The 26,231-nt window shown below is 45.2% G+C and overlaps 1 protein-coding gene and 2 non-coding genes across 3 annotated transcripts; all 3 read left to right on the plus strand.

The window, feature by feature from the left end:
- Positions 1–1,298: 1,298 nt before the first annotated feature.
- RPSA (ribosomal protein SA) lies at positions 1,299–6,945 on the plus strand. Its single transcript, XM_058555494.1, has 7 exons — positions 1,299–1,361; positions 2,255–2,421; positions 3,354–3,491; positions 5,031–5,272; positions 6,086–6,214; positions 6,330–6,495; positions 6,783–6,945. Exons 2-7 carry the CDS (start codon positions 2,289–2,291, stop codon positions 6,875–6,877), a joined length of 903 nt encoding a protein of 300 aa, XP_058411477.1. The 5' UTR covers positions 1,299–1,361; positions 2,255–2,288; the 3' UTR covers positions 6,878–6,945.
- LOC131421614 (small nucleolar RNA SNORA62/SNORA6 family) lies at positions 3,130–3,280 on the plus strand. The gene has a single exon (XR_009223915.1). It is a non-coding gene; the product is annotated as a small nucleolar RNA SNORA62/SNORA6 family (small nucleolar RNA).
- On the plus strand, positions 5,338–5,491 carry LOC131421609 (small nucleolar RNA SNORA62/SNORA6 family). The gene has a single exon (XR_009223914.1). It is a non-coding gene; the product is annotated as a small nucleolar RNA SNORA62/SNORA6 family (small nucleolar RNA).
- Positions 6,946–26,231: the final 19,286 nt, after the last annotated feature.

Consider the following 26,231-nt stretch of genomic DNA (forward strand, 5'->3'; position numbering starts at 1 on the left):
ACAAAGTTATTTTGTGGAGAAACAAATACCTAAGAATAATTACAGTACAATTTCCTAGTTGTTTTAATGGAAGAATTCTTGAGACTCTGGTGCATAGGAGAGGGAGCTGCTGAGATGGTTTTGGAGTGTCCCAGAAGGCCTTCCAGAGAAGTTCTGCAGTGACAGGAAACTGTCCATAAAAGCCAGCCATTCAGTTTTCATATAGCTATTTTTAAGTTTTTTTTTTTTTTTTTTTGAGAGCCAAAATGTCTCTAGGTATTTTCAGCAGTTTCTAAGGATGCTTAAAGCCATGCCTAAGTTTACTCCTTCCCTTCTATGTCAGCTCTTTCTTTAAATGCACTAGGGTTTTGTTTTGTTTCAATTTAAAAACAACCTGTGTTCCTGAGAAAATTTACTAACAACTGAGGAAAAAACGCACCCAGTTTCTCTATGCGTCTATCAGTGGTTCTCACCCTTGGCTACACACCAAAATTTTCGAGAGCTATTTTTAAAAATCAGATTTTTTTGTTGGTTTGGGGTTCGGCACATGTTTAAAAGCTCTCCAAGTGATTCTAAGTGCAGCCAGGGTTGAAACCTACTATACGAGTTATAATTTGGCTATTGGCTATTGCTTTACAATCATCTTTTAATGCATAGGGCTTCAATTTTTTTAAAATAATCGCCCTCATCCTCCAACTCCTTTCTGTACTATAGTATATACTTTACTTTTTAATGATTGCATGGTACTGTATTGGACGGAATAAGTCTTTATTAACTAAGCTATTTATGGATATTGCAATTTTTCTTCTACCAGAAAAAAAATCTCATGTATACCATCTGTGCAGTCTTTTCTATTTTTTCAGGAACGCATTCCGTAAGTGAACTTTTAAAAAGTCTTCATTATGTACTGCTAAATTGTCCTCCAAAAAATAAAAATAATTTCTCAGCTTTTGTTTATTAAACACAAGCTTGTTCCACGTAAGGAAACTGCAGCTTAGGTGTGGGACCCGCTCAGGTTCATAGATACAAAACATTGGGTGAGAACTCGAAGCCCACTTGGCTAGCTGGCTTCAGGACCGCGTCCTTCACTGGAATTACAGTAGGAGAGGCCGAGACGCGCGGAACAGCGCTGCGGTGCAAGAAAGCCCCAAACTCGCCAACCGCCCAGCCCGAGCCAGCCCAATAACAGCCGCCATTCCCCGAGCGTCCGCGCCAGCCCTGCAAGCCCGCCTTCCGGAAGGGGAAGGCCCGCCTCTTCAGACTCCGCCCTTCCGCTCAGCTCTAGTTGTCATTGGCTGGAGGCGGAGTATATAAGGACGTCATTTCCGCCCGCCTGTCCTTTCCGCGCTGCCCGAGGAGGGGTCCATACGGCGTTGTTCTGGGTGAGTCTTCTGAAGGTCTCCGTGTGCATCAGGGCCACCAAAACGAGCTGCCTGTTCAGTGAGGGCTGCAAGGACGGGATGAAAGCCGGCAGATGGAGCGGGTCCGTCTGCGGCTCGGCGCATTCCCGTAAGGTCTGGCGGCCGCACGTGGGCGCCTCGGGCCCGCGGGTTCCCACAGTGCCCCGCGGGCGGGCGGAAGGCGCGCTGGGCGGAGGCCCCGGCTGGAGTGCGGGCTGGACCGCAGATGGTGGGGGTGCAGAAAGCAGGGCCAAGGCAGCGCGCTGCGATCACTTCGGGCCCCGGCTCTTGGCTGTGAACCCAGAGCCCGAGGCGCCAGTTTACAGCAGCTCCTTGGCCGGTCGGGTTTTCCCGTGCGTGTTACACCGTTCAGGAGTTAAGGTTCTTGGCAGGGTTTTGAGGAAAACTAGTGACTGCAGGGAGAAGTAATGCCGAAGCGCCCGCCTACAATCTGCTTGAAAATAAACCTAATAACCCTGCCCCCATCTCCGCCATTTCTGCTCAACCTTAGCATATTCTCGAACATGGCTGCTGTTTTCACATCTGGTTATCTTTGCGCGTCCATAACTTAACTCTTGGGCACCTTGAGAAGGGTAAAGTCTTAATTTACTGTTTTCGTTTAGTTTCATTATCTAAGTGTTCTGCCCATCTCCACCCCACTCTTTGCTCAGCGAGATTTGCTGCAGTTCTATAATGTGTGGCATGTCTGTTACTCTTCTGTTGTGTTTTGACTCTGTAGGAGGTGTAGGCCATGGTTGCATTTAAATATGAAGTTGCCTGATTCTTGCGAGTATTTAGTTAGAATGCGTCTGTTCCCCTACCCCACTTACCTCAGTGGAATGAAAAGGACTAGATTTTTAACAATTGCTTTTCAGGTTCCCGTCGTAACTTAAAAGGGAAACTTTCACAATGTCCGGAGCCCTTGATGTCCTGCAAATGAAGGAGGAGGATGTCCTCAAATTCCTTGCAGCAGGAACCCACTTAGGTGGCACCAACCTTGACTTCCAAATGGAACAGTACATCTACAAAAGGAAAAGTGATGGTCAGTCGTTGCTTTAATTTTTTTTTTTTTTTTGACATGACAGCTATAAGCTATTTTGACCCTGCTATTCTGATGATTAGTGCTGTGTGAAGTAATTTCTAATATCAGCTTTGGAGGGCTCTATTAAGTAATAAATGAAACCAGATCTCTAGATTTGAAACAAGCTTTAAAGCTAAATAAAAGTGTTCTGGTGGTTTTTGGAAGGAAAGGTTGCTGGGCTCCAGTGGAGAAGTATGGCAGTTGCTAGGTTGGGTCATGAAGGAGATGTGAGATATGAAGATGATGAGGGAGCTCATTAGCTGAGTTCCTAATAACTTATCTTCCATAGTGTCTGTTTTGTAGGTACTAATACAGGTTTGTTCAACTGAATTCTGAGAGGAATGTATAGAGCAGGAGAGATGGGAATAAACAATTTGGCTTGGAAGGTGTCAGAAAAGGGAAGGTAGGTTGTGACAAGAATATGGAAGTCATTAAGTTGGGTAAGGCGTTCTTCAGCTTAGAGATAGAGCCACTGTGAAGGATTTCAGCCTGGGGGAGACATGCTGTAAAGGAGTTTTGGGGGTGAATCTGACATCAAAGCAGGAGATAAAGAGAAGAATGGTAAGAGACCATGAAATGGGTAAGAAGTAGGAAAACAAATGGGGGCCTGATGGAGGGTTAGTACAGGGGGAGAGAAAGGAGAAGATGCACCTTGCCTACTGAATCAGAGCTGCACACTATTAAAGCTCAGGGTGGAGGCCGGTCTTGGCCAATGAACTTCTGAGTGTCGGAAGTGTGCTATATTAAAGGCAGGATTTTCGCTAACACCAGTAGAGCTTGCCTCGATGACTGGAGTTTGATAGTACTCGCTGCCACATACATTCAACTTTTTAGATAATTTTCCATTTGCAAAGCTTGGTGTGATACAAACAAAGCCTTGTGCCCTCATCTAGGCATCTACATCATAAATCTGAAGAGAACTTGGGAGAAGCTTCTGCTGGCAGCTCGTGCCATTGTTGCCATTGAAAACCCAGCTGATGTCAGTGTCATATCCTCCAGGAATACTGGCCAGGTTTGTGGAATGATGCTAGGTTTTTATTATAAGAATAGTAAAGGTTATAGATGTTTTGGGATGTATAGAAAAGCATAAGGAAATAAAAAATAATCCATAATTTCGCTGGTCAGAAATCACTTTAAATTTGCCTGAGCCATAGGACTTGCCAGTATTTGACATTTTCAACATACATTACCACTTGGCGTCTGGCAGTATGTTAAGGTTCACGTTTTCGTGTCATTATATATTTTCTTGTGCCACCAAATATCGAGAAATGACCCTATTAAAGTGGTTCATCACAGTTTTCTGTAGTCAGAGTTTTTATAGTTAAAATGATGAAATAGTGGGTAAAAAAATTTTGATGTCAACTGCAGAATTTTTCAGAAAGCTTTTCTAAGTAGGGTACCAGATCTTGTCTCATCCATCTCATACGCAGGAGTGAGAAGTTTTGCCAGCTTAAAGGAATAAAAAACAGCTTAATTTTTTTTAATGGCCAGTGAGGTAAAATTTTAGTTTTTTTGCCCTATTTGTATTTTGATAATTCTTTCCTTCATTTTTTTATTGGGAAAGCTAATCAGTTTCTTGCAGATTGATTTATAAGAGCTCTAACAATGACTTCATTCACCCCATTTCTCATGTAAAAAAAATGCTTGAGTTGGATTTTCACCGATTTTAAAGTAATGTAGTAAGGTGGTGCTTTTGTATTTCATTGTTGAGGTTGGCAGTTTCCATGAACTTAAGATGTGTCTTGTTAAGGGATTACTCCTGCAGAGGCTGGCTTGTGACTGGACCCGTACAGTTTGATGAATGGTAGAAGACAGTTTTAATTACTGTTGTAGAATGAACTTAGTGACCACTCGCAATGCTTTCCTCTGCAAAAGGTGACTAAATATCTAGACTGGTCTGGACACTGTTGCTGAGTGCTTGGGATGTAGTAGAGAAACAGTAAGTCGGCCTTTTTGAAGGGATGTAGGACATAATAAGCTCTATAGAGGAAAAAAGAGAAGGTAAAGAAAGCTGAATGTATTCTTGCTTTATAATAGGGTGGCTGTGATGAAATTTGACTAGAGGCTGGAAGTGCTTACTGGGTGCTGGGCACTGTTCTGTGTTGTATTGATTCATTTAATTTTCATAACCTCATGAGGAACTTGGAGGCACTTGAGTAACCTTGCCCAAGTCACTCACAAAGTGACCTACATGGTACTTGAAACCAGGCAGGTTGGCTCTGGAGCCTCCAGAAGTAAGGAAGCCAGTGAGCCACAGACACTTGAGGGGAATGGGAGTGGGGAGAGCATTCCAGGCAGAGGGCCTGGGGATGGGGGCATGCTTAGCATGTTGCCTAGCTCTGGTTTTGTAAGTACTTTTCAGGACACATGGCAGTTATTGGAGAATTACTGGATATTTTAAGTGTTTAATTTGATGTTTTCATTTTTGAGGAAGGGGTATTTGGGTGTTCCAACTAGATCCGCTGCTTCATGTGATCACAGAACCGGGTGTCGGCACATTTACCCTTGGACAGTTCCTTTGACTCATCTCTGGCGTACTGCTAACTCTTAATGTTAATTCTTTAAGCGAGCTGTGCTGAAGTTTGCTGCTGCCACTGGAGCCACTCCTATTGCTGGCCGCTTCACTCCTGGAACCTTCACTAACCAGATCCAGGCAGCCTTCCGGGAGCCAAGACTTCTGGTGGTTACTGATCCCAGGGCTGACCACCAGCCTCTCACAGAGGCGTCTTATGTTAACTTGCCTACCATTGCTCTGTGTAACACAGACTCTCCTCTGCGCTATGTGGACATTGCCATCCCGTGCAACAACAAGGTAACAGCTTGATGATCTGAACTAGAGCTTGAGAATGAGTGCTCTAGGAACAGTTGGACATTGCCTCTGCACATTGTTAGAGCTTGGAGTTGAGGCTGCTGGCTGGCCGATGAACTCACAAGTGTAGGTAGTGTGCTACATGAGGGGCAAGTTTTTCGCTAACGCCACAAGGGTCTCTGGCCCAATGAGTGGAGTTGGATAGTAATTCTTGCTACAAGTATAATTTTAATGCATAAGAGCTTTAAAGAGAGAGAAAAACATTTGAAAAATGGCCTGTGTTTTCTGCTTTTCTCCATAATTCTTGCTCTACTTGGGCCTCTCACGCAGTATGCACTTGGCCTTTATGTTTTCAGACCAACTTGATGAATCCTGCTCTAAGATCCTAAAAAGGTGGGTTGCATGTGGTTCAGATAGGTTCAGTTTGTCACTCGTCTCAAAACCCTGGTTCTACATAAGAATCACCCAAAGAGATTTTTTTTTTTTGAAATACTGATATCCAGGCACTGATCCCTGGGATTTCATTTCGTTGCCTAGGGTGGAGTCTTGACAATAGTATTTGCTTAAATCTCCGTGATTTCAGTGTGCAGTAGTCAAGGTTGAAAAACACTGATTTATAGAATAATCTTCCTTACTATAAACAGTTTCAAACTAAGAAACATGTCTGTCCTTCCTCTTAGTACCAACAACCTAGATGATGTGGGGGCAGGTTTACCAACAACCTAGATGATGTGGGGGCAGGTTAGGTGGAATGGGGAGGTGCTTGCTGTTCGGGATTGACCAAGAATCACTTTCAAATAACCTGGACTCTGGCAGGGAGCTCACTCTGTGGGTCTGATGTGGTGGATGCTTGCCCGGGAAGTTCTGCGCATGCGGGGCACCATCTCCCGTGAACACCCCTGGGAGGTCATGCCTGATCTCTACTTCTACAGAGATCCTGAAGAGGTAAGCTTTCTCCATAAAGGCTTGTGGTCACATAAGCAAGTTGGACACCTTGGTCGGTGCTTCTTGGACGTAAAGTTGGTCAGTCCCTGTATATTTTCTTCTTTTTCATAACCAGATTGAAAAGGAGGAGCAGGCTGCTGCTGAGAAGGCTGTGACCAAGGAGGAATTTCAGGGTGAATGGACTGCTCCAGCTCCTGAGTTCACTGCTACTCAACCTGAGGTAGCTGACTGGTCTGAAGGCGTGCAGGTGCCCTCTGTGCCTATTCAGCAGTTCCCTACTGGTATGTATCATGATACAAGTGCCTCAGGCTGGTGGCTTGGAACTTGTATGTTTATAATCTAATTTTAATTATCTCCATGGCTATATATGGTAGCATTAAAAAGTTTTCATCCTGGTGTGCTATAGCTGTGCTAATAACTTGAGACAGCTTGTATTCAGGTGCTTTTGAAATGGTCGTCTTTTGAAATGTGTATGTGATGGAATGCAAGGCAAATTGCTTGTGGGCATGGGGTGACAAAACTACTTTGGGAATGGAGCTGATGGTTTTTTTTTTTGGTGTTTTAACAGAAGACTGGAGTGCTCAGCCTGCTACTGAAGACTGGTCTGCAGCTCCCACTGCTCAGGCCACTGAATGGGTGGGAACAACCACTGAGTGGTCTTAAGCTGTTCTTCCACAGACTCTTTAAAATGGAAATAAGGTTGATGGAAAATAAACAGTTTCTAAAAGTTGTGTCCATTTATTTCAGTGTTTTTGTTCCAGATCAAGATGCCTAGGATTGCTTGGGGTCTCTTGACGTCAGTTTTACTTCTAAAGCCCACTGTAGATAAAGTATATTGCTTTTTTGGGAGTTTTCCTGAACTTCTTTGTGTAAGGAAGATGTGTGTTCTGAAAATAGATGTGAATAGTTGCACATACATAGGTGGTAACCCTTGGAATATTTTTCCGGGCTCCTGATAATCTTTTATTGCCATCTGCATTGGTAAATTCTATACAGCCCAGATTTTAAAGTAAATTGGTTTTCGGTGACTGCCCGGCTGTTGGCCAGTTGTGTGGCCAATGTGTTGAGTGACATCTGGCATTTGCAGACTTACCTTGGGCAAAGGTGGGATGTAGTCTTGGAACATGGAGGGGCTGGGTACAGCCTTCTCTACCCTTGAGAGACATCTATTGCTGGGTCACCTTGCCTGGAGTTCTGGGAGAGGGTTGAAGGAGTGTATAAAAATTTCATGTACTATTACATAAATGCTCTACATATTTGCCATTTTCTGTGCATTTCAATTCTGTTAAAAAAGCTAGTGTCTCCCTCCTTAACTGATTTCACAGTGATACTTAGCTTCTTGAAAAACACTGTCTTAGATGAATAAGAGAATGGAGAAATTAGGGTGGATCCAGGTTTTGAGGAGCCTGAATGATTTACATTGATTCATACATTGTCTCCTTGGCCAAATCTACCACATCCATGTGAATCCACTGCGTGAGACTTGAACCCATGGTGTTTCCCAGTGCTGCAAGTGGTAACACCTGCAGTAATTCCTGGACTCAAGATGGCTATTAGCAGAGGGAGGCTGGGTGGCATTGGAGAGGATGGGCCAGAGTAAGGATTGAGTGAGGGGTACAAAACTCATTTGTTAGCATATTCTAGGGTGGAGGAGGAGGAGCAGGAAAACACTGGCATTTCCTGGCAATTTCATCTATATTGTGGGAAATAAATCCTGTCATCATAGATGTACTTCGTTTGGCAACTGCTGACTCCTCCAGGACTGCCCAACCCACCTTGTTCTCACATCTCAAACCCCTGTCCTTCCCTGAAGTCTTGTGTTCTAGTGCCCTGTATTTCCAATCTAGAGACTGCTGCATTCCTCTTGCCCCTTGTTCTGGCGTTACCACATCAGTTTCACAAACTTACTTTCTAGAATCTTAAGTTACAAAACTTAGTAGTTGAGACAGATGTCCTCCCCTGGCAAGGTTGGTTTATGCTTAGCGTGGTGGAAGCCATGAGATCCTAGATGGAACTTGTAGATCCACTCCCTGCTCACCTGGGTTTAACTTAGCTCGTACTCTCTTCACACCCTCCCTGAGAGTTGGATGTTGTTCGTCCTGTGAATAGGTACTGAAATTCTGCCCCAACTTAGGACCCCGCAAACTGGCCCAGACCTGAGGTCACCCCACTGTGGGCTCTAGTAGCCGCCCCCTGGCTGCAGCCAGTGCCCTTGAGCTAGCATAAGCTAGAATAGGCATCTTATGCTAGCTCATCCAAACGGTGTTCTCATGGATCTGGTGGTGCCTGCCTTATGGGCAGTCCTTAAGCACTGCCCGGTGAATCTGAGTGAGAGATGAGTCCTCACCCCCAGCTGTGTTCACCCAGCAACTTGCCACTGGCAACTTTTCCCCATTGGTGTCAGCATCATTGAGTCTTCCTTGGGACTGCTGTGGGCTGTTCCCTGCATGAGGCTGTTGCTCCCTCCTTGGAGCAACACGCCATCCCTCCTTCCTGGCGCTGCACTTGATTTGCCTGAGTGAGCCGCCTCCTTTCTTTCCCGAGCACTTCTCCATCTCTGTCCACACCAGAGCAGTTTTCCTAGAAATGTAACTCATTCACTTCCCCTGTCCTGCCTGATCTTGGAAACTCAGCTTGCTGTAAATAATACATGGCCTAAGATTTTTTTTTTTTCTTTTTTATTGTGGAAAGATCACTTAACATGAGATGTACTGTCTAGCTTAAGATTTTTCTTGTTCTTACCTATCACAGCTTCCAACTTGTGATGCACTTCTTGGAGCTTTGTCTGCTAAGCTTAAAGAAACTGAATCCCATATAGAATTTTGTAGAGTACTCCCTTTTTCCCGTTTCCTAAGTACCTTAGGAGCTTCTCCTTCCATAGGACGCTGGGCGACAAGCACACGTTTTCCTGATACCTCCCAAATACAAGGGCAAATCAGCATCCCCGGTGAATTCAGCCTAACACAGTACCTGTTAGACACCGGTAAGTACTCTCTGAGTGAACAGAGAAAATGGTTAAGAATAAACCTTAAGAGACTTAATGAGCATTTAAGAGAGAGTTGGAGGGTAAATTCCTTTTGGCACAGCTGAGGCTCCTGATGAGATGCAAGGTACTCACTGTTGCATGTTGCTTAGGGGCACATAGCTCACTTCATGGGGGAGCCGCGTCACCTGCTTTGAACTTCACTAGGGTGTTATAATCTCGTCCCCTAGGTCAAAGCTGCGGGCTCACGTGGGCTTTAGAGAATGTGCTGCACTTCCTGAGTCGGCTTGGGTTGTGGTCTCCTAGTGAGTGGGTGGGTGAGTCTGGGTCTGGTCTGAGCCGTCACTCAGCACCAGGGACCCCCTGACATGCACAAGTAGCCTGTGAGGGGACTCTGGCCGTTGTATTACCATCACCATCATGTGCTGTGTGGTGAGGCAGGTAAGAGGCTTTGGAATCGAGTCATGCCTGGGATGATGAAAGCTCTGCTCAGCCCATTCCTTGTGTGTGGCTCTGGGCAAGAGACGATAACTCCGGGCCCAAGTGGCCTCACCATGAAATGGGGATAATCATGGGGTTGTGATTCAGAGATTGTCGTGCGCAGTCATTATTCTGAGTCTGGGCATGTGGCAAACGCTCATTCTCTGTATCACATTGTTCTGTAAGTACATACTTTAAAAATAATTTTTAATTGTAAAATGCATCATACATGCAGATTATTATAAAAGGCATATCGGTATATTCTTGAATAAGAGCCTGAAACCATTATGCAGGTTATGAAATAGGAGGGTGCCAGGACCTGAGAATGTCTCCGCGTGCTCTTTCCTCCCTGCTCCTTCCTCCCTGCTCCTTCCTCCCTGCAGTCACAGAGCTCCTGCTCCTGCGAGCCCTTGGTTGACTTGATCGTTTTACCTAAGTATGCCGTTTCCAATCAAGAACTGTTTACTTTCCCTGTTTGTTTTTGAGCTTCCTATAAATGGAATCATAGCATATCTTCCTGTGTGACTTGCTTCTTTGCTTCAATGTTATTTTTGTGCTTTTCATCCCTGGTTGCCGTGCTCCTGTAGAATCATCCGTGACATCAGTGTACTGTAATGGCCATTTGGGTTGTTTCCATGTTCTGGCCATTATCAACAGAGCTACTCTGAACATTTTTGATAGGTCCTGGTGCACAGGAATTTCCCCACTGACTTCACTAGATAATGTCAGATAGTTTCACTAGGACATATAAAATACTATGAAAACACAGCCACAAACCTTAGCACTTTCTATTGAAAACACTTTCCTTTCTTCACTGCTCAGAATTGCTGCCTCTCAAAAATCCAGGGTCCATCCATGCAGGGTCTGATTCTGGCCTCTATTCTCCCCTCAGCTCTGTGACTCTGTCCCTGAGCCAAGGCCACACTGTCCTTCCTTTTTATTAGAATTTAATAATTTACTGTGGCAACAGTTAAGGGCAATCCTCCTGCCTTCTTCCTTTTCTCGAAGAGACTCTTGGCTATTATTGATCTTTTTGAATTGTCATACACATTTTTTAACCAACTAATACAGCTCCACTATAAAGCCAGTTGGGATTGCATTGATTCTATAATTTAAAGCAATATTGACTGATGGGCAATCTATGTATCTTGCCAGTTTCCCATATTTATGTCCCTCCCTCAATAAAATTTTGTAATCTTTTATAATTATATAATCTTTTGCTAAATTTATTCCTAGATATTCAAGATATTTTAAATTGTACCCTTTTAAGAAACTACTATTAGGGATCCTGTTGGAACAGCTCAACCCGTATTCTAGATAACACAGATATTCAGTGGTAAAGATCACTATTGCCGTAGGGTTTCTGACCCTGCCTGAACAATGCAGATCATTTGTGCAAGGCAGAGATGAGATTACTAAATTCTATCCATGAAAAACCTGCTCCAAACATACATGCGAAACATTGTACTCATTTAGTAGAGCAGAACCTGCTGCACTTGTGCATATGCTAAGTTAAGTGGGTTTCACTTAGGAATAATCCAAGAATTATCCAATTCTACCTTTGCAAAGTATCTCAAATAAAATAAGAATTCAACATTCAACCAATATTAAGCACTTACTCTGGACCGGACATTATTCTAAGCACTAGGGACAGAGCAGTGAATGAAGACAAAGCTTGTCACCTTGTGGCAGTTACATTTTCAATGGGGAGGCAGATAACTAACAAGTTAACATGTAAACCGTTTTCTGTGGGAACGGAAGTGAGGATTATGGAAACATGAAATAGGTCTAAAGCAAGAATCACAGGCATCATGCTATAGAAAAGAGAGACAAGTGGAGAGAATCAAAAGAGAGCAAAGAAATGCCTCTAGAAGGAGGAGTCTCAGCCCAGCCTCATCAAGTGGAGTTGAGAGGTTCTACCATCATGGGGAGCTGGAGGCCTTTACCAGGGGCCGTGGAGTCTCTTGGAGCCCATGCTATGTGAACAGTGTAGACCTCTACTGCCCAATCCATGGAAAACTCACCTAAGTTTTTTCTCTTCTCTCCTTTAGATATTTCTGGAAATGAGTTGGGGAATAAGAAAAAAAGTTCTGACTGCACAGACATCAACCCTAGTTCTGTCCCCTGCTATACCCTCATGGAAAGACAGTGGTCCAAGGAGCACTGCCCCCTCTCCATGGGTGGCTGACTCAGTTCACACTGGTGCAAAGAGCACCTAGTATTGCCAGAAGTGTCCATCATCATGTCGCCACTGGAAGGCCCTCCACCACTTCCATAGCCACTGACCTCTGCATTTCCTTCCATCTGATACCCTATCTCAACCCAAGGCTGTCTTCCATTTATGATTTGCAAGTGAAAGTTACAGCCTTCAGCATGGGAAAGTAGTCTTCCAGACCATCATGGCCATACCCGGGACTCTGCGCAGGGGCCTCACAGGCTTTCAAGCCTGAAGGAATGAATGGGCAGGTTTGACATTTGTTTCAAAATCCCTTATAGAGGATTCGTTTTATATTAGTGTATATCATTTCATATAGATATAATTCTAAGTAAATTATTTTTTTCAAAACAATGTCTAATTATTCATACTTTATGCTTTTGCAATTTAGAAATGAAAAATACGATCATCACAATTTAAAACACAATGGGCAGATTAAATAATAAGACACTATCAGAGGAGTTTTGTGAACTAGAAAAGTATATGAAGAAATTACAAGGAGAACAGAGACAGAGGGATAGAAAATAGGAAAAAGAAGTTAAGATATACAGAGGGTAAAATGAGAAAGTCAAACATCTAGTTGGAGTTTCAACAGGAGAGAAGAGAGAAAATGGAGAAAGTATCAAAGAGAAAAGGCTGAGAATTTTCTGAAATTCTCATGAATCTACAAATTCAGGAATCCCAATGTGTGTTAAGTAGGATTGATTTATAAAAACCTATCCTTAGTTACATTGTTGAGGAGTCATGGAAATGCCAGTAACAAAAGTGTTCTTGAAAGGAGCTAAGGAGAAAAAGAAAGACACCCAACTGTTCCCCATTAACAGTGACAGCTAGAAGACAGTAGAATGAGAAAAAAGAATGGTCAACCCAGCTCTGTTATCCAAGAATTAGGACAATATAAAGACTTTTCCGGAAAACAAAAAGTTAATAAGGACTTTTGATGCCAGAAGGAAGCTGTGGCCCAGAGTGCTGGTGGTCCATTGGTGCCCATCCTCCCTTCTCACATAGTAATAGATCCCCTGATTTTTAACTGGGCCCAGGCTGAAAAGCTGGTGCCTCATATTACATGGTGGTAAAATGTACGGTCAAATTTTTTTTTTTTTTTAGAGTTGGTATCTTTTTTTTTTTAAATTTTTTTTTATTTGTTTATTTATTTTCTCCCCAAAGCCTCAGTAGATAGTTGTAGGTCATAGCTGCACATCCTTCTAGTTGCTGTATGTGGGACGCGGCCTCAGCGTGGCCGGAGAAGCAGTGCGTCGGTGCGCGCCCGGGATCCGAACCCGGGCCGCCAGTAGCGGAGCACACGCACTCAACCGCTAAGCCATGGGGCCGGCCCACGGTCAAGTTTTGAGGCTTGCATTACTTTGGAGGGTAGACCACAATTTGACAAAATCTGTGGCTTTAAGGAAATGGTAGGAAAGATCCAGAAATGATGGCTTATGTAGGCAATTTTTTTGACTGCTTTGAGTTAAGTCCTCTGAGAGACAGGAACTCCAGCTAAATCTAGCCAGCCTGCAGGCAGAAATGGAAGGATCCACAATTTAGCTAATATAGGCACATTCCCTCTCTGGTCTGCAATATACTCAGCTGAACACTTCTGTACAACTAAGTCAAGCAGTTATGAGCTATGCCTCTGAAGGAGATAACACTCTTGCTCCTTGGAAAGATAGTACGCAGTCAAGCAAGATTAAGGTAGCATTAAAGGTGTTGTTTTCCATTACAGACCTACCATAAATAAGAAAAAAATCTGGCAAAATCAGATTATAGTAACCGGGCTTTGGAACAGGAACTCTCATACTGGCTGGAGGGAGTATAAATTGGTACGGTTTGGTATTATTTAATAATATAAGCATCTGCAATATCCCTCTTGGGAGTACACACCAAAGAAACTCATGCATATTTGCACTAGGACATGTGAATGCTAATCAACAAACCTGGAAACAGCCCAGGGTCCATCTACAGCACAGAGTGCCAGGCAACAATGAAAACGAACAAAGCACAGCTGCATGCAGTGACATGCATAAATCTTACAAACTTACACTTTGGGCAAAAGAAGTGCTAACAGAAATCATTCCTAATATGTAATTCCACTTGTAAAAAGTTCAAAAACAGGCAATGGTAAGCTGTATTCTTTAGAGATGTATTCCTTGGTGGCAAACATTATAGAAATCAATAAATATCCAATTTATGGGGTAAAACTAAGCAAAATAAAAGCATTCAACAAAATATATACAAAGAGCATAGGAGACGTGGAAGATAATGTTTCAAGGTCTTGTTAATGAAAGAGGTAAATAGCAACTTTAGAATATAAGAATGTTTCTCATCCCACATGCTCATCTTACAACATGACCATGTCACTACCCCATGGGTGGAGTCTGTGTCCCCTCCTTTTAAACCTGGGTGGAACTTTGTGACTCCCTTAACTAATAAGGTACAATGGAATTGTATGCTATGTGATTCGAAGGATAGAGCATAAAAGCATCACCCCCTTTTGTCTGGATCTCTTGGGACATTTGCACTGGGACCTCAGCCATCATCCAGTGAGGAAGCCCAAGCAGCTGAGGAGAAGCCTGCTTGGAGAAGAAGCAAGGCGTCTCACTCCCAGGCTCCAGACCAGCTGAGCAGCCAGCCAGCAGCCAGCATTCACTTGCCAGCCATTGTGCGTGATCCGTATTGAAAGCAGATCGTCCAGTCTCCATTGGAGCCATCTCAGTTGATGCCATGTGGAGCAGATGTAAGTCATTCCTGTCAAGCTCTGTCAGAATTGCATATTTGTGAGCAAAAGAAATGATTGCTGTTGTTTTAAGCAACTTAGCTTTAGGAAAGTTTGTTACCCAACAATAGATAGTGATATAATGAGAAAATTCTAGAGGCATTTTCATTGAAGTCAGAAACAAGACATGGATGCCCACTATCACTGCTACTTTACTATATCATAGCAATGAACCTACCAGGCAATGCACCTAGGCAAGAGTAACTAGTTATATACACACTATACAGCCAATTGACTTTTCCCTGTAGAATTTACAATAAGCGTTTGTCTATGATATTATAGCTTTTGTACCTATTGTATATATTAGCTACATAATAAACTATTAAGTGACTACAAAAGACTATATACTATTTTCCTATTTTTAATATTTTACAAAATTTCTTTTATAAACATAGCTGTCATGAACATCCTTGTGGTTAACTGGATCAAATGGCAGGGACATTTTAAGGATTTAATCTAGTAGCAACAAAAGAGATTACGGGTTTCAATTTATCATTACCCAAAATAATTATTAATTTTTCTTCACCTGATTAATGAAAAATTGCATTTCAGTGTTGTTTTTTTGCATTTCAATGAGGTAAAGAGCAATTGCTGACCTGCTCTGATTTGAATACCCAGGAAGAGGATTCAAGGCTTGACTCCTCTGGAAGCATTCCTCCCTGCACTGGAAAGCGGGTCTAGGTGGCATTAAGGTCCCCTCTGCCAGTAATAATCCATGCGTAAGATGATCAAATAAAAAAGGCACTGCCTGCCATGTTTGTTGCAAAAAGAGAGAGAAAAATAACAAACTCTTATACATTGTAATTTTACTATTCAACAATATTTGCTGAAAACCATGTGCCCTGCACAGAGCTAGAAACATGGGATCTGACAGAACTAGAAACATTCCCCACCTTTCAGGAACTTACTCTGTAATTTGAAGAGATGACAAATGGAAAGGCATCCAAGGGCAGGGGTATCTATGCCACCTTTTTTTTTTTTATTTTCTTCCTATAAAGACAGTAGGTTTATGAGCTTTTTTTAAAAAAAGATACAGTCCTTGAGAAAAAAACTTCTATTTTATATTTCAAAGAATTTATGTGTTTCACCTTACCCATGCTCATAATAGAGACTACCATCTAAATTAAAATAGGAAAATGGAGAAATTTATGGCTTTAATACATCTAAGTTCACAAACCTAAGCAGGGCACCTGACAGGTCACTGTAGGTCATTCTGTTAACCACAGGAGGGCAGAGACACTCTTCATGTGAAATGCTTCCTCACTGGCACTTTTCCAAACCCTGGTGAAGATTAGGGGTCAGGATGGCATCTGTGCCTTCTCCACCATCTGAGATCTGGTGCTCAGGGACCAGAACATGACCCAGGTGCTTAAAACATGATTTCTCACCACTAACCTTTCACAAGGGCTCCAGCAGGAGACAGATCAAAGGCCAGAGAAGGATGTGTTCTTATCCCTTTTTGTGACCAAGGATTCACAAAGAATTCCTTAGAGCCCCCTGCATCTTGCCAGATCAGCAGCCTCAGGGGCTCAGTATCACAGAGGGCTTCTTCCAACTCAGATGGGCACTCGCACTGAGAAGGAACCATGGGAAATGATTGTCTTTCTTGGAGCTCTTTCCCTAGGGCTGGGAGAGACTGTTGTCATCAGCAGCACAGCTCTTGTCTGCACAGGCCCTGAATACTCTACTCTCAGGGTGAGAAAGCTTTTTGTTCCTTTTTGTTGTCTTTTGCCTTAGACTCTTTCATTTTATTCTAACTTTTTAGAACCCAAGCTAGTACATTATTTACCAAAGCACAGACCCCAAACGCTTACTACTGTATAAAATATTATCTACCATTGCTCAGGAAACCAGAACCTTAAATTTAAGACTTAAAATTTCCAGCAAGAATACCCAACTTAATTCTGTGCAAGAAACCTGGGGCATAATATACACCTCCCAGGTAAAAGGCTGCTTTTGTGAAACAACCTCAACAAGTCTAACTGAGTTCTTGTTCTTGTCTTCTAAAGAATCCCCTTGGGCAGCGGCTTGGCCACTCCACCTGGGAGGTCACGGCTTAGTACTGCTCTGGAACTCCTCTCGGGAACCCCCTGAAGCCCATAGCACAATGGGCTTTGAAATATTTTCCAAGGTGGAAAATCTTTATAAGAGAGTCAACTGAATTTTTGATACATGCTGAAATAAGTCTGGAATCAATGATGTGAAGAAAAGGGCAATCAAGTTGCATAATACCATTTGAGATGGAAAGTGGAAATTGACTCTACAGGAATGAGAACAAGTTCTCATATGACTTCTAAACTGGCTCCAAAGGAAATTTTCAGTGAGGGGTCTTAAACATGTTTTGACTACCTAAAGGGCAATATTCCTGTGCAAGTTCAGTCTCTAGTTTAAGGATCAGTCATGAAACTTTACCCATATTTCCTAAAACTTTGCTAACAGATTGGACCTGCTTTTGAAATGGCCAAGCAGCTCCTATCAGACATAATCTCCCACAGATAACCACTAAAAACGCTGGGGAAAATATAAAAGGTATTGCTGGAAGATACTGAAGGAAAAACAAAGCAAGTAAGTTCTGGAGGAGAGTTGACCACTTTAAGAAGAAAGTCACTAGTGAGTTTCCCATTTTTTGCAGCTTTTATCTTTTGGTTAACCTCAGTCCACCCAAGCAAGACAGCTAAAACCTGGATAGAATCCAGTGGTCTTCTAGCTTGAAGAATCAGAACTAGTTTGAAGCAACTGAATTAAAATCACCCGTAACCCCACTGGCACTCATTGGCAATCATCTTAAAGAAAGAAAGAAATGCATTTCCTATCCACATCCTCACATGTACAAGGATGGCAATGTGTATCTGAGATTTTTCAAGGACAAAGGACATCTTTGTGAAATGACTAACCACAGGGCACAGCACATGGCAGGCATACAATGAAGGTTTCCTTCCTTTTCAAGAAATAGTAATAACTCAGAGTTCAGATTTCACATCCCCAAATTCCTCTTTCAGTCCCTTCTCTAAGCTTGGATTGTCTAATAAAACTTAAAAGAAGGGCGTCTGTCCGTGAATGATGGCCCCATAAATATTACCCAGCGGAGAACCTTCAATCGCCAAAGAAATCTTAAGTCCAAGTCATTGCTAGAAAACAAGAGAGCATGGAGGAGTTTAGCAGAACAAAGTCCCTTTTGAGGGTACTCAATATTTGAAGGAAAAAGGAACTTGTAACCACTGAAGGAATATACAGCAAATGTTTCTCCTTTCATCCAGAAACAGGACTGGGATTGGTAGGATTAAGGCATTTAGCCATGGCCCACCGATGGAGGATTTAAAGGTGGTCCCTGGTCCTGGCCACGTCACAACCAGGCCTTTATAATTCTATCTCCTTTGCTTACTTTTATGCTTTAGTCTATTTTAACAGTGTGAGTTTAAGAAGCTGCCTTGTCCCACCTCAACGGTGGCTAAGTCTGAGTGGTGAAGGGCACAGCCCAGCAGTGTCTGTCAAGGCCTTTATCAGAAGAGCTTTTGGTAAAAGTGGACGAGTCTGACTGATCCAAGCCTGACGTGGAGAGACCCTACTCAGGAGTTGGGTTTTGGGAGTCAAGACATCTCAGGGCCCTCACAGACTCACATAATCCCTTTGTTCTAAGTCACTGAGGTCGGCCCACGGTCTTTGGTGTTCTAGCCATAAGTACACAGCCTGGGTCAGCTGGGTGAGAATTTGGCGGGCAGTTGGCAAGGCCTTTTGAGCACTCACCCTTAACTAGTACTGGGGAGAGCCCGTGTTAGGTAAAAGCAGTGACAGTAGCCTGGGCTAAGATCTTTCCTAGAAACTCACTTTCTGGAGGAGGGAGATGGCAAAGTAGAGGGTGGTGAGAAGGTTGACTTTATTCTCTTGAAGGCACAAATCCTGGGCTCTGTTTCTTAGAAAAGCCAGCTCAGGACCACTGCAGAGAGGGAATTATTGTAAAGTTAATTTCTCCTCAGTTAACTCCTGAATGCAAAGTCAAACGTGGGGAGACCATTTTCCAAGACCTCACCTTGATTCCTCCTCCAGCTTCATTTTCAGTCCTCAGAAGTCCTTGGGCTGAGAGGATCAACCCGAGAGAAGGCTGACACTGTGAGTCAGCCCTGGAGTGCTTGAAGCAGGGCACTGACCCAAGGAGGGGAGGAGATGAGGGAAATGGACTGCCCCAGCTCTCATCAGCACACGTCGTACTGATGTCTTCCAAATTCCTCAAGGTTATCTTCTTAGGTCAACATCTGGATGGTGCCCAGGGACAGGGGCAAGTTAGGACACTGCAACAACTATGGATGAGGAAGGAGACACGTATTAAAACGTGTCCAGTGGGACAGAGGGATTTGTCAAATTGAAGATTCTCATTCTGTACTCCCAAAGACTCCTGGCAATTCCCAGGAATCAGTATTTCCAAAAGGTTCTCCAGGCTATTCTGATGCAGGGGGTCCATGTAAAAAATTCTGGGAAACACTTGTTTAGAAACCCTAATGGGGCTCTTCCAGGCTTGTTCGAGAAAGGGGTGGGGGGGGGGAGGACAACAAAGGGGTTTGATCTAAAGGCTTGCATAGTATACAAGTCATCTATTGGTATAAAACAATCTACATCCAATTAACAGCACTTATTTAGCTCAAGATTTCACTGGGTGATTCTTCTGGTCTGGGCCAAGCTCAGCTGACTTGGGATGGGTTTACTCACTTGTCTGGGGTCAGGTGGCTGGAGGGCTGGGAGATTGGCTGGATGATCCCAGCTGACCTCTCCCTCAGCTGGGTCTTTGGGGGTGCTGGGCCATGTCATCTGTCAGAATAGTCAGGGTTTGCTCATGTAGAGGCAGCTTTCCAAGAGCAGCAAGCAATTTTCCAGTTTTCTCTTGCATCACCTTTGCTATTGTCCCATTGGCCAAAACAAGTCACTTGTCCAAGCCCAGACTCAGGGTGCCAGTGTTCCCCAAGAGTGTGGATAAAGGAAGGCATGAGCAAATACAGGGGCTTCAGTATATCCCATGGAGGAATGAGAAGAGACCAAAGGCAACTAATCATAAAAATAAAAAGGGAGTTCCTGAGATTGGGTGGGGCAGCTGATGAAGGCTCTGACTTCAGGAGGAAAGAGAACTGACAAAGGCCACCTGGACCCCAGCTCCCCTGGAGCGACTGTTTGGAGAAAGCAGAGCGATCAGACCCTGAGTCAGATCCGTTCCCTGCCCAGTCCTCCACAACCTCTAAAACTGGAGCCTGTGCTCAAACAGGTCGGGGAACAGCCACAGTGAGACGGGAAACTGGGTCCAGTCCAGGATCCCACGCTCCTCCCGCGGCCGCGGGGGCGAGGCGGCCGGGGCCTCCTGGGTCTGAGCAGGAGCGGCCCCGGACTTGGGGGTGAGCCGAACCTCCTGTGGGCAGGACTCTCCCGAGGACAGTCCAGTGGGCTCAGCCTCCCTCTGAGCCCAGACCTGCTCCTCGCAGCGGGGGCGGCCTCGCCCTGCCTCCGGCGGACGGCCTGGGGCACGGGGGTGCACCGGGGCGCCCCGGCTCTCGCTCATCAGTCCCGGCCGAGGGCACGCGCGGCTGGGGGCTCTGGGTCGGATTCCTTCTCTCTCAGCGTCCAGGGCGCTCGTGGGCGGGTGGACCCACGGCGCCTACTCTTTGGTGCCCACTTTCTGGTCCATTTTTTGTTTCAGTCGAGCCACCTTGGGCACAGGCTGGGCCTCCGTCAGCGCTCGCAGCAAGTGTCTGCAGCTCCAACGGCCCCCAGCCAGACGCCAACGGCCCCCACCTATCCCCAACGACCCCAGCCGGTTCCCAACGGCCCCCAGCCAGACCTCAACGGCCCCAGCCAGTCCCCAACGGCTCTCAACGACCCTGGATTCAGGTCTTAACCTCCTAGCCTGGTGGGGTGAGGCTGGCGCTGGGAGGGCTCCCTAGAGGAAGCAGAGTTTGGGGGTTCGAAAGGATGAGTAGGAGCTGACAAATGAAGAAAGTCTGCAGAGTGTTGTAGGCTGAGGGTAAGGAGGGTGCGATATCCTGCAGAGGTGCCTGGAGAAAGCCATAACTTTGGGAGCCCCTCAGGTTATCTAGTGTGCTCTGGAGCTTAGAACCAGAGGAGAGAGTGGAGAGAGACAATGTTGGGGAGGAAGGCAGAGCCGAGATCATGAGGCCTCCACGTCTGGAAGAAGAGGGTTGAAGGGTGTGATCAGATGTGTGATGTAGGAGGAAGCTCTGGGTACAGTGGGGACAATGGACAAAGTTCTTAAGCAAGTCTGGGGCGGGAAGCTGGCCAGGAGATGGTGTGTGTGACCTAGGTAGGAGGGAAGATGACCTGGGCTAGGTGATGGCCCTTAGGGTGGAGAATTGTGGACTTTTTTTTTTAAGCTGTAAACAAGAACATAAGTCACAGACCACTCAGGATGATGGGGGCAGGGCTGTGAAGACAGGGGGTCAGGGATGAAGGAGGCTGAATTTAGTAGCTGACTGGTGCCCCTGCCCTTAATTGAGAGGGTGAAGTGGGAGTAAAGGAAGTTAGGGGTATTGTGGGGGAAGGGGATGACTAGTTCAATTTGGGAAATGTTTCGTTTGTAAATGGAGATACTCTGGGCCCATCTAAGATTCGCAGGGAGGGTCCAGTGTGTGGACATGAAGAGCAGAGATGGGCTGGATTCATTAACATACATGTGGAGCCATGGGACTGGATGAGATCAGAGAGAGCTGAGCCCAGAAATCTGTGGACAGCCCCATGCAAGGGACCGGTAGAGGGAGAGAAACTTCCCAGGCGAAGAAGACGACGAAAATCAAAAGTAAAGATGTTTTAAAGGCTGAAGAACAAATCTAGTTTGGAATGGGGTTTGGAATAAACATTTGGCAGCACTCATGGAAACTGAAATATAATTCCACTTCTCAGTATCTACCAGGAGGAAGGAAGTACGCACGTAACAGCAGAGGTGGAGGGGAGGGGAGCAGCCTAATCCTGCAGGCGATACGGGTTGCATGGTGTGAAATTTAAAAACAGTCATCTGACTAAAAGCCTGTCTGCTGCTAATTATCACCATGCAAAAGAAATCCTAAAAGTCATTGATAAACTGCTCCTCCCCACTGTAGCAGACTCCTGCCATATACCCCTCCAGCTCGGCGTGGCACTAGGGGCTGGCATTATTGCAGCATCATTTATAATAGAAGAACTTCGGGAAAACCCCAGCGCCCATCCACAGGGGAAAGGCGAAAATCAAAGATATGTGCAGAGGATGAAACAGGACATACAGCAGTTAAAAGGAATTCACACACCTAAGTATCTGAATAGATCCTAAAAACACTGCCCAAAAAGCAAAAAGTTCATGAATATATTCATATTGACACCCCTGAAGAGACGATACCTCACATGTCTTAAGGAATATAGACATGAATATAAACGTGTAATGAAAGGAATGGAGATAGGCCCCAGTAGCAGATACTGCTGAGAAGGACTTGAGGGCACTGAGGTTGGGGGTGGTACTGAAGAGGACTTAAACTTTGTGATTCAAAAAAAAAAGAAAAAAGGCAAATATAAAGTTACTGGTATAATTGAAAATGACACAACTGAAAACAAGTTTTATTTTTAAAAAGTACAAGGAAAAAAAGGCACAAACATCTTACTTCACTCCATTGCATAGAAAGTACATTATTCGAATCCTCATTTTCCTTTGTCTCGGCCTCACTTTGGGGGCACAGGGGGGACACAGGAACATCATGGGCACACCTCACTGACTTATGGTTCCAGCTGCACAGGTAAACTCTCCACTGCCTTTCGGCCTCCCCCAGCCCCACTGTCTCTGGGGGCCCTAAGCAGGGAGGGTGCCGAGTGTCATCTGGAAACTGCTGACTGCTGCTTGGGCGGGTTCTGCTCCAGGCCGCTGCTTCCTGGGAGGGTAGAGGATCTCTAACTTGCCCTGCACGGGGTCGGAAGGAGAGGTAAGACTCAAGGAGTGGCCCACCCTTTGGTGGGGTGTGTCCAGCTTTTCCTTCCATGTCCTGGGTTCTGTAGGAATGCACTGCCCCACCTCGCCCAGGTAACCCCTCTCCAGGTCACCTGCCCAGCCCCCAGGCCCAGATTGTCAGGCTCTCAGGCAGGCTGAGGGAGGGCCCACAGGGAGAAGAGAGGGACTTTCTGCTCTGTTTGGATTTACTTGACTTTTAAAGATGCATGCATATTGTGTTTTTAAAATTCAAGTTTTCTTTCTGGCAGTGATATGCTAACAGTATGGGTCAACTTCCTTAAGGTCCTTTTCTATTTTCTGGAATTTAAACTGAATCAGGAAGTTGGCAACAGTACTATCCTGTCCAATCCAGTCCCTGCAGTGGGACTTGGGTCTCCTTGATGACAGCCCCTCTGTCCACACTGAAACCCTCGATGACCATTGCAAAAGGCTGAGTTTTGTACTCTTTATACCTAAAGGAAATAAAAAGAGGGGGGATTTTCTTGATTATAAAATGACTCAGAACCTCCCTCCTGTCCTTCCACAACCTGGCCTCCATCCCTGCTCATTCTTTCCTTTGCCCAGTTCTCTAGCTGCACTCCAAAATCAAGAAAGCAAAAAGCCCAGGCTTGAGACTGGAGCCGCCCTCTGGAAGAGGCATCTTCTGTCCTCTGGTTGCCGTCTGCTCACCTACAGGGCTTGGGAGGGAGTGTGTGTATGTTTGTGTGTTGGTTGGTGTGGGGATGCCTTGGTGAGGCCAGTGTGTTCAACAGAAAAAAGAGAGAGAGGGCCTCAAATTAGTTGAGGGGGAGAGGATCCCAGATGTGGACGTGGCAGGAACCCCAGGTGGGGACCTCTGGGGAGAGTGGAGGAGAAAGAGATGCTGCCGCCTTCTCCAAGGCCAAGCTCATGGTGCTGCCCAAAGGGCTTCTTCAGGGGGACGTTGGCCAACAGGTCCCAGGATGCTTTCTCAGGCCTGAAAAAGTTTTTCACAGGGAAGAGACCCACCCCCCCCTCACCCCCACTGCCACAGTGCCCAGGAGAGCTGAGACTTCCTGTTCTCCTCCTTCGTTGGGTCCATTCCACAGTGCTAATCTGGGAGGTAGGGTGGGTGGGAGAGGTGGAGAGGAGGTGTTTAGCCCTATGGGGTGGGAGGTAGGGATGCTCATAAAGCCAGAGCCCCACTTGCAAGGTAGGAAGGGTGGAGTCTGAACTAGATTGATGGGCACTGACTTCCTCTCCTGCCCTTTGCCCTGATGCCAGAGGCCATGGGGAAGGGCTCTGACCTTAGACAAGGGCACTTCTGGGCTGGAGGAGAACTGGAGCCCTGAGGTTTTGGTGGGGAGAGGGTCAAGCTGAAGCTCCTCCAAGCCTACTGTGCCCCAGGGAATGAGAAGGTTACTCTTGGGGTAACCAGGTGCCAGGTGCTGGTGACCTACCTCGACCTTCTGTATCGTCCCTGTGCCCCCTTGTGAACCCTCCTCCCACCTCACTTCTTTAGGCCTCTCCCCTCCCCTCAAGCCCCTATTTCAGTGTGGCACACTGATTGTTCCCGTCCCACCCCAGGAGGTCTCCTTCTGGCCCCGGCTAGGAAATGAACATGTATGCTTTTGCCACCAATGTATCAAGGTAGCATGTGAAGAAAAGGAATTTCTGGAAAATGTCAAGTGTCATAATCATGTCTGGGGAGTATGTTCTAATAAGAACCCTGAACTGTGCAGAGAGCACTGCGTGCTGCTGTGAGAGGCAGGTGGGAAGCTCGAGGGTCTGAGAGGTGAGTGAGTGCTCAGAGGGGGCTCAAAGGACACTGTTATGCCCAGTAAGAATGTTTTTAAATCTGATGGGGGGGAGGGGCCGGCCCGGCGGCGCAAGCGGTTGAGTGTGTGCACTCCTCTGCGGCTGCCCGTGGTTCACGGGTTCGGATCCCGGGCGCGTACTGACACACTGCTTCGCAAGCCATGCTGTGGCGGCGTCCCATATAAAGTGGAGGAAGATGGGCATGGATGTTAGCCCACGGCCAGTCTTCCTCAGCAAAAAAAAAAAAAAAAAAGAGGAGGATCGGCAGATGTTAGCACAGGGCTGAGCTGCCTCACAAAAAAAAAAAAAAAAAAAATCTGATGAGGAAGGCCTGGCCATAGGGACTGGAGGCTGAGGAGCTGGTCCAATGGCCCTGAGTAGTGGTGGCAAAGATTTCTGAGACTGCTAGGGCGCTCGGCTCCAGCTCTGGCCAGGCCAGCTGTCTGTGTGGAATGAATGGAGATTGCTGGGCCAGTGTCAGAGTGTGCGGAGGTGCAGGCGTCTGTCCAGTGTGCCAGACAGCTCAGGGATGGGGAGAGAAAGTTTCCTGAAAGAATGCCACGTGAAGTGTTCTCTGATATTTCCTTTCTCCTGAGGTCACAGAACTGCTACAGTTATGATACCTTGATTGACTTTATCGTTTTACCCTTGAATATGCCCCTTTGATTCACAAATTGTTTAGTTTTCCCTTTTGTTTTTTTAAAAAACAACTTTATTGAGATATAATTCACATACCATACAATTTAGCTATTTAAAGTATACAATTTCAGTGGTTTTTAATCTACTCAAGGAGTTGTGCAACTATCTCCACAATCAATTTTAGAATATTTTCCTCATCCTGAAAAGAACCTTCATACCCATCAGCAGTTATTCCCTCTTTCCTCCCATCCCCAACCCCAGCCCTAGGCAACCACTAATCTACTTTTGGTCTCTATAGAGATTTCTATGCCGACATTTCATATAAATGGACTCATACAACATATAGTCCTTCATGACTGGCTTCTTTCATGTAGCATAATGTTTTCAAGGTTTATCCATACTGTAGCCTGTATCAGTACTTTATTTCTCTTTATTGATGAATAATATTCCACTGTATGGATATACCACATTTTTAAAATCTCATCAGTTTATGGACATTTGGGTTGTTTCCACTTTTTGGCTGTCATGAATAACGCTGCTATGAACATTCGTGTACAACTGTTTGTGTGGATATATGTTTTTGTTTCTCTTGCATACCTGCCTAGAAGTGGAATTGCTGGATCATGTGGTAACTCTGTTTAACACCTTGAGGAACCACCAGACTGTTTTCCAAATTGCAGGCACCATTTTGCATTCCCACCAGCAGTGTATGAGAGTTCCAATTTCTCCACATCTCCACCAATACTTATCATCTGCCTTTGTGGTTTTGGTGTGCATTTGATGTGTGTTTCCCTGGATAACTATGTACTTATTGGCCATTTGTATATTTTCTTTTAGAGAACTGTCTATTCAGATCCTTTGTCCATTTTTTAATTGGCCTGTTTGTTTTTGTGCTTCCTGTAAATGGAATCACAGCATATCTTTCTGTGTGACTTGCTTCTTTCCCTCAATGTTATTTTTATGTTTTTCATCCCTGGTTGCTGTGCTTCCGTAGAGTCATCCGACATCAGTGTACTGCTGCTGTCTTAGTTTGTTTGGGCTGCTATAACAAAATATGACAAACTAAAATGTATTGCTCACAGTTCTGGAGGCTGGAAGTCAGAGATCAGGGTGCCAGCAAGGTCGAGTGAGGGCCTTCTTTTGGGTCGTGGATGGAAGGGGCTAGGGAGCTCTGTGGGACCTCTTTTA

This window comes from Diceros bicornis, chromosome 2, assembly GCF_020826845.1.
Source record: "Diceros bicornis minor isolate mBicDic1 chromosome 2, mDicBic1.mat.cur, whole genome shotgun sequence".
Classification (NCBI taxonomy): Eukaryota; Metazoa; Chordata; class Mammalia; order Perissodactyla; family Rhinocerotidae; genus Diceros; species Diceros bicornis.

Bases quoted from the DNA above. Each gene is read 5' to 3' on its own strand.
- RPSA (XM_058555494.1), top strand. From the start codon at position 2,289: ATGTCCGGAGCCCTTGATGTCCTGCAAATGAAGGAGGAGGATGTCCTC. The intron at 3,492-5,030 runs GTTTTTATTATA...TCTTTAAGCGAG, and splicing joins GGTTTGTGGAATGATGCTAG to CTGTGCTGAAGTTTGCTGCT. The intron at 6,496-6,782 runs GTATGTATCATG...GTGTTTTAACAG, and splicing joins TATTCAGCAGTTCCCTACTG to AAGACTGGAGTGCTCAGCCT.